Below are 20,788 nucleotides of genomic sequence, written 5' to 3' on the forward strand. Positions count from 1 at the left end.
GATCAAGGAACTACACAACTTAAAGTGAATAAATTCAACATCTGAGCATAATCCTTTTCTCTAGTCCTGAAACAGGTTGATTTCAACACAAATTCTTAGATATTTGCCACTTAACTTCCAGGCTTATAGACAAAGTTGTAACAGATCTCAAGATGTGGAGTTGATTCAATGACAAAAACTTAATTTGAGCACTTTCCTTCATGGCTACTACAACCACAAAATCAGTTTCTCTCAAAGGAGGTTTCAGCCTCAGAGGGCTCACATATAATCTCAATTAGTGAAAACAATAGGCAGCTTTCTGTTTATTCTTTACACTATGTATATCTTAAATGGGAAGAAAAAGGGAGTAAAACAAAAATTAACCCAGAATAAATTTTTTCACTTAGATTACCTAGACATCAGCTCATAATGAACTGGGAGATCTACAGTATACTGTATGGTCATTTAAGGCACAAAGCTTTACAGGACTTGAGGTAGCTGCTTACAACAGGAGCTTAAAGCAAGATGAAGACAAGATACCTTATAAAAGAGAGAGACTTTAATAACATTTTAATTGCAAGGAGTAAATCACAATGAAAATTTGAAAAGTTAAAGCATATTTGTTTTTATTTATAGACAGTTATCACAAGAATTGTAAAGAAAAAGAACATCAGAATGGAACTGGATAGATGTTTTCACGCTATAGCTAAGAATAAACAATGTTCCTACATATTATGGTTAATGAACACATTATCAGTGTAACAGTGAACTGTGGTTATTTAAAAATATGTAGACCATAATCTGTGCTTTAGAAATAATTGTATATAGTGTTATAAGCTGAAGACTTCAAAAGAATACCAAATATACACCTGTGTATAAGAATTCAGAAAAGGATGCATTCTGTAAAGTCAATCAGCTGTATTAAAAATGACACAAATTCAAAACAAGATGGATGTTATATAAAAAAGGACTTTGTAAGACTTGCTTGCTACATTAAATCCATAGTTTAATCCACAAAATTTCCTTTTAATTATCATTCAGACAGAAGCATGCAAATAGTTCTAGGATCTACTTCGAGTCTTCCCCAAATCCACTAAGGCTACACATTCTCTCTTCAGGAGCTAAGCAGGTATTCGGGTAGCTGCTTCCTCCTCTGCATCTGCTCGGTTTGCGTTAATTTCTGCAAGTGTTCGGCCAAACCGTGCCCATTCATCATTTCGGGGGACAGCAATCTGCTGTTAAAAGAAATACAATGCTTTATGTACGGTGAAATAAAAGATCATCTTACCCACTATTTTTCAGTGTTTTCAAATAATTTTTCCATTAAAAAGTAATAATTGACTTGAATGTCCCTTCCATAATTACAGCTACTATACTAGTAATTTATAACATTTCAAAACAAAAGATAGTGTTTGATAAGTGCGTTGTGACAGCCTCAGAAATGATTTTGCTATTATCAGCATCTGTGCAAGAGAGAATGACAATGATGCTCTGTAAATATAACTCCTATGCACTATCTCATGGATTTTCTGGTGAGCAGGAATTCTTGGAAGAATTTTTACTTCTTGCACACTAGTATGAAGTAATTTTTGAAACATGGTTCATAAGAGGCTGGTTTCTTGTTTAAATATTTTTGTTTGGAGTATAAGATAACCTTTCTTGATGTATCTTAAACCTTTCGTCAAAAGGTATGCTGCTACTTACCAATTCAGTGACACATCAATGGTAAAAGGGTAAAGGACGCTTGTGATATATTTCCCTCACTGAAGTAGTTCAATAACCAAAAATTTTTGACAGCTGTCATTATAATATTGGAGGAATCTAGTATGCCATATGAGGGCACAGAGCATTCAGTGTGGCAAATGAATGTGCCAGCTTCTAAATCTACTGTATGACTTTAGACTCGGACAGTATACCCAGTATTGTAGCTCCCAGACAAATGTGACTATTTAAATTACTTAAAATGAAATAAAATTGAAAATTCAGTTATTCAATTGTTCGAGCCACATTTTAAGTGTTCAGTAGCCAAATCTGGCTGATAGCTACCATGTTGGATGGTGCAGCTACAGAGTAATTCCATCTATGCAGACAATTCAACTGGCTGCTCTAAATGATCCAATTTACCTCTCTCCAGATGCAGTTGCTAGAGGCTGTGGGATTTCCAGAGAGGATGGAGAATCATAAGGCACAGCAAAAGAAAAGAGTGAATAAGGCACTGCAGCTGCTGCTGCTAAGTCACTTCAGTCGTGCGACCCCATAGACGGCAGCCCACCAGGCTCCCCCTGTCCCTGGGATTCTCCAGGCAAGAACATTAGAGTGGGTTGCCATTTTCTTCTCCAATGCATGAAGGTGAAAAGTGAAAGTGAAGTTGCTCAGTCGTGTCCGACTCTTAGCGACCCCATGGACTGCAGCCTACCAGGCTCCTCCGTCCATGGGATTTGCCAGGCAAGGGTACTGGAGTGGGGTGCCATTGCCTTCTCCGGACTAAGGCATTGCTGCTGCTGCTGCTAGGTCGCTTCAGTCGTGTCCGACTCTGTGCGATCCCACAGACAGCAGCCCACCAGACTCCGCCGTCCCTGGGGTTCTCCAGGCAAGAACACTGGAGTGGGTTGCCATTTCCTTCTCCAATGCATGAAAGTAAAAAGTGAAAGCGAAGTTGCTCAGTCGTGTCCGACTCTTCGCAACCCCATGGACTGCAGCCTACCAGGCTCCTCCGTTCACGGGATTTGCCAGGCAAGAGTACTGGAGTGGGTTGCTATTGCCTTCTCCGGACTAAGGCACTGGCCAGTGCTAAAACATGAGGAAACCACTCCTGAGCATTGTGCACAGTCAACCCAAACAGTAAAGATGAGAGGGCTGCAACTCATCCTGTTGGGTTCATTCATAATGGCTTTGCAACAAGGCTCAAGGGGTCAAGAATGACATTTCACATAGTCAATAGATAGCTCTTAAAAGATACTACTTTTTATTTGAGCTACCTGGTCCAAACAAATCTATGTATACAGAAAATAAAATCTTATCTCAATGTCAATTCTGTAAAGCCTCCAAGTCCAACTATAACTAAATCTCTTCTGCTTGAAGAATTTCTAATCTCCAGCAATGCATGCTGGAAAGTACTTTCGACATATGATACTACCCTCAAAATTTGTTGCATAGGGACACAGGACAGTCAGTTTAGAAAGGAAACTAATCTCAAGAGTTGCTTCTGTAATGAAAAGTAAGTTTTATCTTTACAAACACATGTGTTATTCAATTCATGAACCTCAAAGACTAGATTTAACCACAAAGATACAGTCACTATAGTTCCATGAAAGCTAAATAGATGTGTCAAAATTACAGGCAGCGAGCCCCATACCTCTCCCACATCATATATAACAATCTGTCCTTCAGAATCACCCACGGCAATCTCTCTTCCAGAATGGGTCCATCTTACACGATTAAGAGCAGGATTACCTTCCACAGAAATGCTTGCAGTTGGCACCTAAAGTCATTTAAAATATAGTTCAGTGTTAAAAGTTTCATCAGGATTTCTATAAACATGTAAAATAGTAATTCCTTTTTCTTCCAATCTAGCTAGGTTTTTGAAAACAAAGATGAAAATAGATAAAGAATTTTCCCAACTTTCTTCCTGTTCAGTGATACATTCTGAATGACATTACAGTCAATCCCTGAAAATGGTTTGGGAAAATAACTTAAGTCCTTTCATAAGAAATCTTCACATGACTGGACATATCATTTTGAGAAATCTTCTCTTTTTAATAAAGGATTCTTTGTTGTTTTGACTTTTTTAACAAGTCAAGCCATTTGAAAACAGATGGCCAAAACCTCATTTAAAGAAACATCTCAAAAGCCCGCATAAACAGATTATGGTTCAATTTTAGAGGACAGGAGTTACTTTTGTAGCCTGTGTCTCTGTTAGCTAAAACCTGTGCTTTGATCCACAGATTCTACACAGTTCATACTAGGGATGCAGTATGGGTCATTCCAAAGCCCTTGTTCCCATGAACCATCTAGATCAAGGCAAGATGACGGCACCAACACAATGGCACCATCCCTTGGGTTATGGCTGTATCCTCTGCTATGCTGAGGAAAAAGAAATTACTTGCCACTCACAGAGCAAATCTTCAATGTTTGACTCAGAACAGAATCACAATATTTTTAAATTTCTGAAACCGGATTAAAAATAATCCTTCTATTTGACACAAGTCATCCCCAAATGATTAATTTAACCTTCTAGAATGCCAAAATAGTTGTAAGAGAAAAATTATACCTTAGCTTTATTGTGAGTTAAATTATAGAACAGATCCAAATTTAATTGTAACCACAAATGCCTAACACGAAAATCCAAATTAAGAAAATTGGTACCACTCTAGGTAACTAGAAATGTATAATTAAGTCCAGTCATGTACCCAGGACTCAATATCTTTCCCTAGCAGTATCTGAATGTTGCTCTTCAAACTACTAGAGCAGAAGTTAGCATGATGTTAAAATACTTGTATTTCCAATACATAAATTCCTTGTCCTGTATAATCAACTAATTTACTTCAAGGATCATAACATACATTTAGCCGGTAGAAATATGAAAAGACATGAGAAACAGTGGCTGTGGGGGGAAGGCACCAAGATACTTTCTCCTCAACAACTTTTACTGACAGAACTGCTAATGTTACTTCCTAACTACCACACTGCAATACAGGACTCTAATAATGCTCTAAGCCTCTGCCTACATTGGTAAAAACAAACATGGTTAAAAATAAATAACAGCTGCAGTTACATTTCATTCCAAATAAGTCATTTTAGTATAATAATTAGGAAATTTGATTATTTCTATATTAATTTTATAGTAACAGTAACACTGTTTTTAATCTTTCACAGAGCAAGTCAGGAAAATACATTTTTGTGTCACTCAAGTCAGCCTAAGACTAGTATTTATGGATAATATACAATTCTACCAAGGCTAAGAGATAATTCAGAAATTCAGAATTAAGGTTAACGCATGTCAACAGCCTGAAACTATCTGCTTTCTAGCCTATGAATGAAAAATATCCCAGCTGCCTTATGAAGGAGACTTTGCCAGGACATGAAGAGACGTGACAAAGCTTTTCAGAGGTAAAAGGAATGCCCCAGTGCTCCTGGCAACAATGTTTCTCCCTTCAGTTCTGCACAGCAGGCTGTTTATTATTTAGGGCACAAAGCTTATTTGCTTTCTTTGTGATGAAGCTACAATCACAGAGTCCTTTCACATTCCTTGGGATAAAAGGAATTTCACAAATTATTCAATAAATCTCCAATTTTCTATTTTTCAGTGCAATTTTTGTTATTTTCCTGCTCACCTCTGTGTCATTATTGAGATTCCACAAATCCAGCCTACCCATGCCATCCACACAGGCAAACAGGGCTGGGTGAGTGGGTGACCACATAACATCATAAACATAGTCCGAATTATCTTCAAATGAGTACAAAGGCTTGTTATTCTGAAAGGGAAAAGTTGATTTTTAGCACAGTCAAAATATGACACACATTCAATAAATATGATAACATTTTATGATACTTAACTCAGCCTAGAAAAAGTTCCTGTAATCCGTTTCACTACAGAATTACCTGGAGTTATGAACTATGAATCAACAACTGGATTGCATTTTCTATTTAACTTGCAGACACCATACTGTTTTAAAAAAGGAATAGGATGTGCTTTAAAAACACTTCAATGAGAAGATTCTGGAAAGATGAAAGCAATGGCACTATACTTTTTAAATCTCCTCTACATCTCCCCATAAACCCAGACAAAGCACTGAGGATAGCAAAACCAAAGATTCCTAAACAACATCTACAACAAAATCAGGAGACAAAACTTCAAATGTATAAACAGGTGTAAACCTTGGCCAACTATGAGATCTGCATGGTACATCTGTGTGAGAAGTACAGGAAGGCACGAGAGCTTCTCACAGCTGGAGAATAGAACAGAAAAGCCTCACAGTACACAGCGGGTGATCACTGGGCAGCATGGAGGTCAGTCTGAGAACAGCAGTAGAGACTGGGAGGGAGTTAACACAATTCCATTTACACACTGAAGGCAGACTCCACTGTGAGATAAGTAAGGTCTAATGATGCAGTCTGAGCCCTGAAAAACTAGCAAAATTAACAAATCAAAGCTCCCTTTCCAAGACAAAGTCTCGCCAAAAAGAAACTGAAGGGAATGGAATCCAAGTTGTGGAATACAGCGCAATAGGGACAAGGGAAAGAGAAGGTTCAGATAAAGGTGGTGGAGAGGAACAGAAAAGATACATTTCAGAAAGCACAAGAGAGAAAGAGAGAGATATATCTACTTTGCAAAAAACCCAGGAGAGCTTTAACCTAGACCACAAAACTAGAAAGGGCTTCCCAGGCAGCTCAGTGGTAAAGAATCCACCTGCCAAAACAGGAGACACTGGTTCTATCCCTGGTTCAGGAAGATCCCCTGGAGAAGGAAATGGCAACTCACTCCAGTATTCTTGCCTGGAAAATCCCATGGACAGAAGAGCCTGGCAGGTTGTAGTCCATGGGATGGCAAAGAGTAGGACACAACTGAGCGACTAAACAACAACATGAAACTAGAAAAGCTATCCATGCCCGTTTCCTCTTCCTTAAACAGAAAAACACTCATTTCACTACTAACTAGATAATAAGGAACAAAAAAAAGGATCTCAGTCAAATCTCACACAAAGCTATTGTGAAAGATCTTTAACGAGTGTAAGGATGTCATGACAATTAAATGTGAAAAGAACAGTCTTTTCAACAAGTGATGCTGGGACAACTGGATATACACATGCAGAAGAATGAAGTTGGACCCTCCTTCCCCACATCAAAAGAAATTAACTCAAAAATATCTTAGATCTGAATATAAGAGGTAAAATAATACAACTTCTAAATACAAAAGGTAAAATAACAGTAAAACTTAGAAAGCACAGGAATAAGTCATTGTGACTTTGGACTTGTCAATGATTGCTTAGATGAAATAAAAGCACAAATGACAAAAAAAAGAGTATATATATTGGGGTAAATCAAAATTTAAAACCCTTGTGCTTCAAATAATACCCTCAAGAAAGTGAAAAGAGAGCCTATACAACAGGCAAAAACATTTGGAAATAATATATCTGTAAATAACTTGTATCTACAACTCTTAACAAAACTTTAATAAAGAGGCAAACAACCCAATTAAAACCTGGGCAAAGTTTTAATATGCATTTCTCCAGAGAAGATCTACAAATACAAATAAGCACTTGAAAAGATGTCCAACATCATTATCCATCATGGGAATGCAAATCAAAACCACAATGGAATATCATTTCATACCACCAGGACGGCTTAAATAAAACCCCCAAACCACCGAATTGTACACTGTAAAATGATGAATCTTATGGTATCTGAATTATATCTCAATAACACCATTATTTAAAAAAAAAAAAAAGAAGAGATAAATTGAATTTTTAAAAAAGTGATAGACAAATGAGATTAACAAAAGATATACCTATAACGGCAGGCCCTAAAAATGAAAATCAAAGCAATACTATAGAATACAAAAATAATAATTTTAGAGAACTCTCGTAAAATAAGAGACAGCCTGAAATTCAAATTAGAGTATCTTGGTATATCTACACAATCAACCCTTAAAAAAAAAGAAAAAAAATTGATCATCCAGATTTTTAAACCAAGTTATGAGGTAATAAAAAAAACCAGGATTGTCATCAGGCTTTTTGACAATGCTTTTGCCAGAAAACAAGAGTAATATATTTAAGGTAATCAAAAAATGTAGACTGTAGACTTTATATACAGCCAAACTGGTTTCCCCAGTGGCTCAGTGGTAAAGAATCACCTGCAATGCAGGAGAAACAGGAGACATGGGTTTGATCCTTGGGTCAGGAAGATCCCCTGGAGGAGGCCATGGGCAACCCACTACAATATTTTTGCCTGAAGAATCCCATGGACAGAGGAGCCTGGCGGGCTACAGTACATCGGATCACAAGAGGTGGACATGACTGAAGCGACTTAGCAGACAGCACAAACTGACCTTCATAAACAGACTCTTGTGAATACAGGACTAATGCACCCATGAGCACCTCCTGAGGAATCTATTGCAGAAGAAGCTCCAGATGACATCAATGAAGAGAATGAAGAGACATCAACATAAGGACTGGGGGACACCAAGCTTCTCCTTAAAGAATTATAAAAAATCTGCAACTATACACAATAGTATGAACGATACCACAAAATGCAAAATCCAGACTGTGAGAAACTTACAGGACAACCAAACTGGTTTCTTCAACAGCAGTAGCAGCAAGAAAACAAGACAGAGAAGGAAACCCGATTTTTAAGAGAAGGGCTCAAAGGATGTGTCAATCACAAATAAATGAACCTCATATGGATTCGGCTTCAAATGAACAAATGGTAACAAAAAAAAATTTGTTTTTAACTGAACACCAATCGCCTATTTGATGAAATTAAGGAATCACTATTCATTTGGGGGGAGGGTACAACAATGATATGGTAGTATTACAGTTTTTTTGTTTTGTAGATAAAATACTGCATATTATAAGTCTTTGTTTAAAATAATCCAGTGGTAGGGAGGGAATGTATGTAGGAATAGATCAAACAAGGTTGGTCATGTGTTGATAATTCTAGGAGCTAGGTAATGAGCACAACGGTTTAATTATACTCCTCTTTCTGCTTTTGCATCTATTTGGAATTTTCTATAACAAAAAGTTTAAAATTATAAATCTAAAACTTCCCAGGTATCAAAGTAAATGTCAACTACACGATTATCTTAAAAGCCAAAAAAAAATCTGTTTGTAATTAAGAAAATAAAAAGTTTCACCGAACTTAAAAGTAAGCTAAAAACAGAAAGTAAGAGTTTTTTTCCCTCTTAAGATCATTATTTTCCTATAACTCCCCTTGGCAACAATGCCAAGTGAAGTCTCCCTTTAAGGTAGTGGATTTCAACTGGGATGAGTATCACAATCATTTGCAGAGCTTTTAAGAAATCCAGATGCAAGGTCCCACTTTCAGTGTGCGTCATGAGTCTCTCTGGTGTTACTCCACTAAAGATTCTGATGCACATCAATAATTAACAAACAGCCTGCTTAGAAATAGCAAGGAAAAATAAGAAAGCTTTCTTAAGTGAATAATGCAAAGAAATAGAGCAGAACAACAGAATGGGAAAGATCTCTTCAAGAAAAGAGATACCAAGGGAACATTACAAGAAAAGATGGGCACAATAAAGGACAGAAATGGTAAGGACCTAACAGAAGCAGAAGAGATTAAGAAGAGTGGCAAGAATACACAGAAAAACTACACAATAATGTCTTAATGACCCGGATAACCACAATAGTTTGGTCATTCACCTGGAGCCAGACATCCTGGAGTGTGTAATCAAGTGGGTCTTAAGAAGCATTACTATGAACAAAGCTAGTGGAAGTGATGGAATTCCAGCTGAGCTATTTAAAATCCTAAAAGATGGTGCTGTTAAAATGCTGCACTCAATATGCCAGCAGATTTGGAAAACTCAGCAGTGGCCATAAGACTAGAAAAGGTCAGTTTTCATTCCAATCCCAAAGCAAGGCAATGCCAAAGAATGCTCAAACTACCATACAATTGTGCTCATTTCACATGCTAGCAAGGTAATGCTCAAAATCTTTCAAGCGAGGCTTCAATAGTACTTGCACTGAGAACTTCCAGATGTATAAGCTGGATGTAGGAAAGGCAGAAGAACTAGAGATCAAATTGTCAAAATCCAATGGATCACAGAAAAAGCAAGGGAATTCTAGAAAAAACATCTACTTTTGCTTCATTTTCTACACTATAACCGTTGACTATGTGGATGACAACAAACTGAAAATTCTTAAAGAGATGGAAATACCAGACCACTTTACTGCCTCCTGAGAAACCTGTATGCAGGTCAAGAAGCACCAGTTAGAACTGGACATGGAACAATGGACTGGTTCAAAATTGGGAAAGGAGTATGTCAAGCTTATTTAACTTATATGCAGAATACATCATGTGAAATGCCAGGCTAGATGAATCACAAGCTGGAATCAGACATGCAGATGATGGTACAAAGTGAAGAGGAATTAAAGAGCCTCTTAATAAGGGTGAAAAAGAAAAGCGAAAGGGCTGGCTTAAAACTCAACATTCAAAAACTAAGATCATGGCATCTGGTTCCATCACTTCATGGCAAATAGATGGGGAAAACATGGAAAACAGTGAATGATTTTCCTGGGCTCCAAAATCACTGTGGTGACTGCAGCAACGAAATTAAAAGACGCTTGCTCCTTGGAAGAAAAGCTACGATAAACCTAGACAGTGTTTTCCAAAGCAGAGACATTACTTTGCCGACAAAGGTCCATATAGTCAAAGCTATGGTTTTTCCAATAGTCATGTATGGATGAGAGTTAGAACATACAGAAGGCTGAGCACCAAAGAATTTGATGCTTTCGAATTGTGATGCTGGAGAAGACTCTTGAGAGTCCCTTGGACAGCAAGGAGATCAAACCAGTCCATCCTAAAAGAAATCAACCCTGAATATTCACTGGAAGGACTGATGAAGCTGAAGCTCCAATACTTTGGCCACCTGATGTGAACTCATTGGAAAAAACCTTGATGCTGGGAAAGAATGAAGGCAGGAGAAGGGGATGACAGAGGATAAGATTGGATGGCATCACCAACTTAATGGACATGAGTTTGAGCAAACTCTGGGAGACAGTAAAGGACAGAGAAGCCTGGCATGCTGTAGTCCATGGGGTTGCAAAGAGCTGGACACAACTTAGTGACTGAACAACAAGGTCTATAAATCCTGAGGTGATTATATACTTCAAGACAATCCTGTTTTTAGGCAATTTTATGGTCTCTCATCAAAGAACAGTTGTTCACAGTCATGTGCACATACATGTTCAACTCTAAGAATATATATTGGTAAAATATTTTTTTAAATTTGAAATACTGGTAAAACTATTTTGGAAAATTGCTCAGCAGTATCAACTGAAAGCATGCATATCTCATGGCCAAGTATTTCCCTCCTAAGTATATGCCAAACAGAAACAAGCGCTTATGTTCACCAAGAGACACCTACAACTATGCTCATAGCAGCATTATCCATAACCCAACCCCAAACTACAATCAACCCACATACCATCAGCAGCAGAATGGGTAAATTATAGTATATTTACATAAGGGAATACTATATGCCTGAGACAATGAACAATCTAACAATCTACAACTACATTCAACAAAATGGAATGACTCTCACAAACATAATGAACAAAAAAGCCAAACACAAATAAGTACGTATTATATGATTCCATTTTTATAAAATATGAACAATTTAATATACTAATTTGATTAAAGCACATAAAAATTATATATAAAGTGAAAAGATTGTGGAATGTCTCAGGAAATTATTAATAAAATTCTTCATCTAATTCAGTGGACTATGATGCAGCCAGAGGAAAAGAGCAGGATGCATTAAAACTGGGTAAAAGATTATATTACAAATAAAAATACAATAAATGGCAACATGTTTCCAAATTTATAAAATGTAATCAGAAACCTTTGGTAATTTTTTCAAGTTTAATTTAGAAAACATGGTCATCCAAGGATTAACAATTTTCCCCCTCAAAGAGAAAGAAAGAACACACACAATACCAAAATTGTTCATTAATATATTAATCCTATATATGACACTGCAAACTGAAATCCCAAATGGATCATCTGAAATACTTTTTAATAGTAATATCTTTTCTTAATTTGATGAGAACTTCTGCCTAAATGGAAGAGAGGCAGCAGGAAAGAGCTGAAGAGGGATACAGGACCTAGACTCTTATTTCAGGGCTACCAATAACTAGCTTTAAGGCTTTGGAGAAGTCATCTCATCATTGCAGGCCCCTACTTCCTCATTTGCAGAACAAAAGTTCTGTTATCAGTGGTTCTGAACTTTGACTATACATTGTAATCCCCCGGGATTTTCAAAATTATGGTGTTGCCAAGTCTCCATAGATATTATGATTTAATCAGTCTCAGGTGCCAGGTGAGCACTAAAAGTTTTAAAAATTGCCAAGGTGATTCTAATATGACCAAAACTGAGAGCTACTGAACTAGATGATGTCTAAAGGTCACTGCTGCTCTAAAATTCTTACAAACAAAAGGTCTGCAAATACATCTGCCAAAAAGAACGAATCAAAAGAATGTATTGTTTCTTGAACAACAGATAGCATTTGAATAATCAAAGGCAGCTCACTATAGTACATGGTGAAAATAAACACTGAATGGTCAAGAGACAAACCACATATATATATTTTTTAGTTCTTTACATTATGTATTGGGTTAAATAGTGTCCTGCCCACCCCAGCCCCCCAACTCACTGCCAAATTCAAGTCTGTTTGGAACTTGTAAATGTGACATTATTGGAAAAAGGGTCTTTTGCAGACTTAATTAAACTGGGGTTATACTGCTTAGAGTAGGCCCTGAATCTAGCATGACTATTGTCTTAAAAGAAGAGAAAAATCTTGACAGACATGTAGGGAGAGTGCCATGTGACGACAGGCAGAAACTGAAGTGATGTACCTGGAAGCCAAAAAGCACAAGATTGTTGGCAACCCTGAAAACTAGAAAAGAGAGAGGGAAAGAGGGATGGATTCTTCCTCAGAGCCTCCAAAAGTAACCAACCTTGCCAACACCTTGATTTCAGACTTCTAGCCTCCTGTAAGAGAATAAATTTCTGTTGTTTTAAGTTACTCAGTTTGTGACAATCTAATATGGCAGCCCCAGGAAATGAATACAGTAATTCTATATTTTTCTGGGGGAACCTGGGGAGCTCTAGATTAATAACCAAAGAGACCCTATAGTAAATCCATGAACATAACAGTGAGGTACTCTCCAGAGAACTGGGAAATAAGTACGTCCTCACTTGAATCAAGATAGAAATAAACAGATTCTCATTAAAAAGAAACAATTCCGAGGGCAGAAACACCTTTCTATACAACCTGAAAGAAGATAGTAACTTTTTGAGAAGGAATGTATGTATCCATTAAAAGAAATGGAAATATAAAGAAACAATCTTATAAGAAAACTGAAGAAATGCCTAAATTCAAGCACTGTTCTGGAGACAGTGTCTCTGTCAACAGACTCTGAAAATTACCACCTATGGCAGGGTTATCTCTATGTGAAGATGAATGAATGAATCAGGCTATCCTTGCTTGATGCCATTAAACATTCAAATTAGAAAACGTCTTTTGCTCCAATTCCTTGCTCACCAAGCAACCTTCTGATTATAATTTGGTTTCCCATGCGGGTTGTCCAATACAGGGAAACAATGAACTGGTCAGGCAAGTATGAGTATCTGGGCCTTCTGGCAGTTGTTTCTCATTGTAAATTAACAAATTGACCTTCTCCAATGTATCAGTGTCTTAGACACCTGTGAGTTCTAATTAGCACTCCCTAGCTAATCAACTCCAGTAGACTGATAAAACTGAATTTCTGAATATGCAAAGGACAGGCTGGACACTGGCCAACAACAAGTTATTACAGTAAATGTTGCCCTGGAGGCCTGGGTCCTGATGGTCAGTCAGCATTTTCCAAGAAACATCCCAACTTCAGAGCATTTCTTCATTTTAATTTGTCTAGTAGGTGCATAGTTGCTATTAGAAGCATTAGTTAATTATAATTCTATATATGTATAACTAATTATAATATTTAATATTAAATTATAAACTTAATATTAAATAAAATTTAAATATCAAATATTTAATATAATATATAATGATTATAATTAATTGATAATTAATTATAATTCTATATAGTCTCTTTAACCCTGTTTTAATGCAGGGTTAAACAGAAGAGTTAAATAGGTTAAAGCTTTTCAAGTAAGGAGGGAATTTAAGACATCAGAAACTGTGAAAAAATTTTAAGGTATATATGGACTACAAAAGCTCAAGAACTACCTAGTCTGAGAAATACATTAATGATTTTAACTTTGTCACTTTACGGTAAATATGCTACTGAGAGGCATCAGTTCTGAGATTAGAATATACTGTGCATATATTAATACATTTTGTCCTCCAAATAAATAATTCTTATATTTTAAGAGTAATCTGTAGTAAGTACAGTTAAATATGGTTGGAATATTAATCTCACTTATCAGGTCTACCCCTAATCAAGTGTTCATGGAATCCTCAAGTTATCGTCAAGATAACTATTCTATTCCTCCTACCATTCTTCAGGACTGCTAAAGTACTTCTGTTATGAATTTTCAAAATTTGGTATTTTAAAAAGTTAACTATATTAGAAGCAATATCTTGGTTGGTTTAAATTAAACTTCATAAAAATGTGGAATCTATCTATCTTCTTCATTAAAAATAACTGAGTTCAAAAAAGTAAAAAAAAACAATTTGATGATCCAGAACCCTGTTACTGCATTAAAATCCCTGACTCTGCAAAAACTAGAAGATGACAGAAGATAGACTACTTGAAACTAAATTTGAGGCAGTACCAAATTGAGACTTCAAGTGGTAGACAGAGGACTTACAGAAAGGGAGAAAAAAGAATCTTGTTTCACTATCGGGGCACAGACAGATCTTAAAGGATACAAAGATACACCAATATCTAATGATTCATTCTTCCAGTTTATGGGGACTCAATTCCTAGAGTCAGAAAACATTTAGCAAGTAGAGGCAAAGAGAAAAACATTTAAAGTCTGTTAAAGTTATGAATTTGAAGATACTGGTTTAAAAAGCTTAAAGCTTTTTAAGCTGGAAGAATGTTTTTACGAAGAGATTATCTTAAAATTTTGCCTATTATTCATTATCATTGTATTGGAGAGCAGAGAGGCTCTACCAAGTTTTTTAGGGAAGAAATGAAGACCAGTAGCACAATTACCCATGAAGTATAAACCCAGGATCAAAGCAATAATGACTTTGGGAGTCATAATATGGCCAAATAAAAAAACACTTAGCAGATTGTTGCTCTTTCTTCCTTCATAGACTAGAACTAGTTGTTTGATGAAAAGTCAGAATAAAAAAGTAGTTCTTCTGATATAGTTTTGAGGGTACGTCATCTTCTATAAAATCACCCTGTTCTGTGTTGTCCTATTCTTTGGTTACTAACATTAGAGTGACCAAAGAACAGGGTGGTGGGGGGAAGGGAGAGCCATGTACTACAGCTGAATGAATAAATGAGTCTTCTATATGAAGCTTAAGAAGGAAACAATGCCTAGCTCAATTAGCAAAGAAAGAGATATGGCTGGCTGTCATTCTTATTCAGTAGGCAGTTTTACATTGAAATACAGGAAAATACAAAAACAAAAAATATGAACCACCAATCAACCAGCTGTGTAGTACCACAAAATAAGCACTAGTCAGTCCACTGTCACAGATGTAAGTAGCGTTCTTATTTAGGCTTCATTTTCTAGTCGTATTTGGTGGTATATTTAAGAATGGAAGCCTCAAATTTAAAGATAAAAGGATGGCAAATTGAAGCCCTGAGATATTAAAAATAACAAATCTACAAATAGATAAAAAGACTCTTTTCAAATACTGAAAAAGGGTACTGGCCAACAATCTAAGATGTAAGGTATCCAGATATCCAGAAATCTAGCCACTTAGGTGGCCACCTACAGCATAAAGAGAAACAATCGGCTTCATCTCTCGAATTCTGCATCTTGCTTTGTTTTTGCTAGCTGAATTATGTATTTCTTTGCTTATAGACGTGAGAATCTTCTACCTCTACCTTTCTCCACTGTATATATCGCATTCAAAAACAAAAATTCAAGAGCAATCCGGGAAAGAAAACAGATGATAAACTAAATACATTAACACTCTGCCTGATCTCCATGGAGGAGAAAAGGAGGAACTGAATGAACACTGTGAAGTCTCTATAATGCTAGATAGACACTGTGTTAAACAGTTTTTAATAATTTTCCTTCATTAGACTTAAATGCTATTTTTAATGCCTGCTAATTAATCCCAAACATGCTTAGTCACTCAGTCATGTCCGACTCCTTATGACCCCATGGACTGTAGCCTGTCAGGCTCCTCTGTCCAGAGGGATTCTTCAGGCAAGAATACTGGGGTGGGTTGCCATGCCTTCCTCAAGGGGATCTTCCCAAACCAGGGATAGAACACAGGTCTCCCGCATTGTAGGCAGATTCTTTACCATCTGAGCCACCAGGGAAGTCCAAGAAAACTGGAGGTGGGTAGCCTATCCCTTCTCCAAGGGAACTTTCCAACTCAGGAATCAAACCAGGGTCTCCTACGTTGCAGGCAGATTCTTTACCAGGAAAGTCAATCCCAAACATGAAAACGTTCAATTTTAAGAGACAGTTTTCTAACTCACTTCCTACTACACTGAAAGAAAGCATCAGGAAAGGACAAGAGTGAATAGTGAGTTCATGCCTGATTTCGAAGGTCAACATTTGATAAATAAATGATTCCACTGTAATAGTAAAGAAAATCTCTTCAGAGCACCAGGTTTTCTCAAAGAAACTGAAGAATCAAAGTTAGGATAAGGCAGATGAAAACATGACAAAACACAGCTTAAAATTTAACTTAATTTAAATAGAATCTGCTGTTCTAAGAATGCAACTTTGTCAGCAACAATGTAACACTGCAGAAAAGTTAGACAGCAAAGTAAAGGCACTTTGGATTTGCCTTGAGAGACTTTCAATAATTCAGGGCAAAGTCACATATTTCTGGAATTGTTGGAGGATCAGGAAGCACTTCATAAAAGGTTTTTCAAGGCTTATTTAAACACAAACAACTTGTATTATGTACTGTGGTCAACAAAAATATACATGCATCCATAAGTATTTACTTATGTATAAGTATTTATAATAAATTTACTTATTTAATATAAAATGATTTTAATATGAAATAATATAAATAAATTTACTTATACTATAATAATTTATAAGCATTTACACAGTACTTTCCTAATGGCTCAAGTTTATGGCACAGTCTTATCGTACAACAGTTTTTATCTATCTTTTCTTCAGCTTCCATCAGCTCTGAGTCACTGCAGTTCTGAACATCTTCTAAAAGCTCTTCAAAGAGCAAAGACTTTTGTGCCAGGCTATAGGGGAGCTATATGAGAGTCATGTGAGATCTTCAGAGGCTTTTCCCCTAGCTCAGTTCAGAGTAAGAAGCTCTATGCTTGAAATGCCAGAAGTGGTGGGACAACTGGTCTTGGTTATGAGTGGAGTTACCATACCTGTGAGAATATTTTTTAAAGACTTCAATATCTAGTTTTCACTCATATTCTGTGTAACTTACTAGGTTTGATTTATCAGTAAATCTTTCCAAGCTATTAGGAGGCTTTTCATCTTTTCCATGCGGTATTAGAGCACCACCTTGTGTCAGAAACCTGAGCACCTGATCAGACATCTGTTTTTAGATACCTTAGTTGTCCAAAGTTTTACTGTCCAGTCAAATGATGAAGTGACAAAAAGATGTGAGAAGTCCACTGCTCCAACAGCTGAATGACAATGAATGCCAGTAATTGGTCCTTGATGTCCCTCGAACATCTCACTGATTCCAGCTTTGCTATTTCATAAGAGTGAAAATAGTGAAATCTCTTGTAAGTAGACCACTTACAAATACATGTTATCACAGATTTATCTATTATTATACTTTGACACAATTTCAACAAACTTAACTCGTGCTCATAACACATCAAAATAATTATGTTGAGTGTTACTCTATCCATATTTGATAACACCACTAAAGCAGTATTAAGTACATTTTGGAACCATAAACATCATGCTATTGATGACAGAACTCAAAAGTCCAATATCTAAGGTTCTGAGGTGGTGGAATAGAGACAAAGGGATGCTACATGTAAGAGAGAGAACCTTGGTTACTTTTAAAACAAACGCTTTCAAGTGAAGGTGATCTGTATTTGTGATGAAATCTGGACACTCAATTTTTTTTTTACAGGAAGCAATTGATAAAGTACAGCTAGACAATTTCAAAACAGATTGAACAGCAGGAGAAATACTAGTCAATTTAAAATGTGTACGTGACATTACTGTACAATTATCAGAAGAAGTGAACTTTGAGCCAAGAATGCTCAATGTCCAAATAAATCGAAATGGAAAAACAGTTGAAAATCTTATTTACAACTTTAAAGGTCAGTATGTAGTATGTGAATTTTTGCATTTGTAACTGCGGAATGTTACTTCCTACCACTAACTTTTGTGAGCACGTCCACATATATGAAAATCACAACACACCACACCCCTCAAAATCTATTACTAGAACACATTATGATCTAAAATGACCTTTTATTTTTAAAAAGTATTTAATTTCATATACCTGAACTTAAATAACTTGTCACAAATAAGTGGCTCTAGGAGAGATTTCTACTTGAATTAAGAGGCAAATTGTTTAATAAGATTATTCAAGGGAGAATTTTAAATAATTGCAAATTTCAGTTTAGATTTACCTGCCATGGCGACATGCTGTGTACACAGAACCTTCCTCACTTCCAACAACGAAGTTGTTGACATCTCCAACAGGGAAGGACATAGATGTCACAGCGACTGCCTTTGACTGTTTATGAACTAATTCCATGCTATCCTACATAGAAAAAATTGAGATTATTTTGTAAACTTACAATTTAAAAATTTTTAAGAACATTTTCTAGTCTTAGTTCTTTTACTATACTACTTACATAAATTTAATTGATTAAAAGAAGCAGGTTTCAAAATGAAGTATATATATCACAGATTATATTTAATATATGCTTAGATTTATAAACTGTTACTATAATACTATTATAAAACATCTATGAAAAATATAAGCTGGGGTTTATAGACTTAAAAAAAATACCAATATTGCCTCAAAACTTCAGAATTTTCCTAGTTTAACCTACCTGTGGATGGGAAAGCATGTCCAGACTCCACGAACAAATTTTTCCATCAGTAGAGATACTAATCAGATTGTGAGCATTCTGCGTTCCAACAACATTTACACAATATACAGGATGCTAAAGAAAGAAATATTAAAGAAAGTTCTCTGTAATTATTTTCACCAAAAAGATGAAATAATTTTTAATGTATCATCACAGGTATTGTTTCATATCCAAACAGTCTCACATCATAAGGGTATTTTTAATGTGAAGTTTGATCCTATTCTGTGGATTAACAAAAGATTATCTTAAAAGAGAGATAAGTTTCTAATAAAATAGATTTCCAAAAATACAAAAAAAAAAGGCTTCATTCTTAGTTGCTAAATGATAATTCACACATCAAAGGAAACACATTTTGAGACTATTTTGACAGATGCGACTAAGTATTTAATGATGAAGGAGACCTAATGGAAGCAGCCTCTTTACTCACCGTGTGTGCTGCAGCTGACAGCGGAGTCCTCTGCACGGGAGTTCTTTTATTGCTACGGTTATCCCACAGCACAATCTGGCCCGAGTATGTACCACCCACAACCAGATTTGGATGAAATTTTGCAAACGTAGCAGACATAACGGCTGACTGCAAATAAGTAAGATTTTTATATTTAAGGGTCAAATGAAAGAAATATGACAAGTTATAAGAATAAATCTATAACCAAAAACATTTCCCCCTTTATTGTAAGCTACCAGAGAATAAAACCATCAGTAAATACACTTAAAAATGTCATACTGTTTAAGAACATAAAGATACAGCTCTAGAATAGTTTTGCTTAAGTCGAATGTAATGACTGTTTACAGAAATATTTAAGCAATTTACCCAACAAAGCAAAAACTATTTGATTACAGCATTAAATCCAAAGATAACTGGCTCTACTTTATCCTTTGACAGAAATCTGACAACAGGGTATAATGCTAGTTTTGATTCAGTTAAGTGTTTTGCAGAATTATTATATTATTAAAAGATAACTTATGCAACCACAAAGGCTTGCAAATTCTAACCTCCCACTAAATCCACTTTAAAAATCTGCATCTGTTTCCTACTTCAAACATATGTTTCTACTTAAAACTATCTAGTTCCAACTCCTCAGGCCATGTATAAGTAATTCAGTGGGCCAACCATCTAATTGTATATTCAGCAAGTAAGTTCCTGAGAAACTCACTGCAGGAAAGACATTTTATAAAAGATTCCTTTTATACAATCAATCACAATAACAAGAAATCACAACAGCAAAGGACTTTAGGTGTGATTAAACATAAGAGACATCAGAAAAGCTAGAAAACAGAGATCATGTCGAACGGAGAAGTCTTCAGTTTTTCGTTAACATCTGTTTGCAAATATGGGGTGGTTTAGTAAATGCCAATCCAATGAAATCATTATGTTGACAAGAAAAGAAAAAAGGCACTGTCTAAATTCATTAGTGAATTCTTAAACTGGGGGAAGACTGCTAAAAGACTATCTTACCTGGCAGTGAAACACATACTCTGGAGTAGTTTTTTTGTATTTCATATTCCATACAAGGGCCACACCGTCAGGCTCATGAGGAGCATCTTCATTGTTGTTATAGGAAGCCACCAGTAATTCTGGATACTGCTCATAAGAATCAAATGGGGAAAAAATGCTATGCATAGTAACTCTTTTACATTCCTAGTCACTCAACTGTTTTTATTATTCTGAAAATACAAATTCCTAACCCTTCATCAAGAAATACATCTCTAGAGTTATGCTCTCTGCAACATTAGTAAAACTTTGAATTAGTAAGGTTATTTTAAAGGTCTTAATGCTAAAACATTTTATTAAAATGTGTTGCAATTCTATCCAAAGGATAGAATTAAAATGGGTAAGCAATTAAAATAAGTAAAACTAAGCTGTGGCATAAATAAATAA

At 35.9% G+C, this 20,788-nt stretch overlaps 1 protein-coding gene across 5 annotated transcripts in view; it reads right to left on the reverse strand.

The window, feature by feature from the left end:
* Positions 1-579: 579 nt before the first annotated feature.
* DYNC1I2 (dynein cytoplasmic 1 intermediate chain 2) overlaps positions 580-20,788 on the reverse strand; it is a 53,902-nt gene continuing 33,693 nt past the window's right edge. For 3 of the 5 annotated variants that reach the window (XM_061135519.1, XM_061135516.1, XM_061135517.1), the window contains 8 exons: positions 20,366-20,491; positions 19,337-19,483; positions 18,871-18,984; positions 18,442-18,575; positions 17,396-17,540; positions 5,313-5,453; positions 3,335-3,460; positions 580-1,214 (listed from right to left, as the gene is read on the reverse strand). In XM_061135519.1, the coding sequence (XP_060991502.1) occupies positions 1,101-1,214; positions 3,335-3,460; positions 5,313-5,453; positions 17,396-17,540; positions 18,442-18,575; positions 18,871-18,984; positions 19,337-19,483; positions 20,366-20,491 (1,047 nt within the window). In that variant the 3' untranslated portion in view covers positions 580-1,100. The remainder of the gene's footprint in view (positions 1,215-3,334; positions 3,461-5,312; positions 5,454-17,395; positions 17,541-18,441; positions 18,576-18,870; positions 18,985-19,336; positions 19,484-20,365; positions 20,492-20,788) is intronic. The other 2 variants (XM_061135520.1, XM_061135518.1) reach the window with 1 other exon arrangement.

The sequence above is a fragment of the Dama dama genome, chromosome 33 (genome assembly GCF_033118175.1).
Source record: "Dama dama isolate Ldn47 chromosome 33, ASM3311817v1, whole genome shotgun sequence".
Classification (NCBI taxonomy): domain Eukaryota; kingdom Metazoa; phylum Chordata; class Mammalia; order Artiodactyla; family Cervidae; genus Dama; species Dama dama.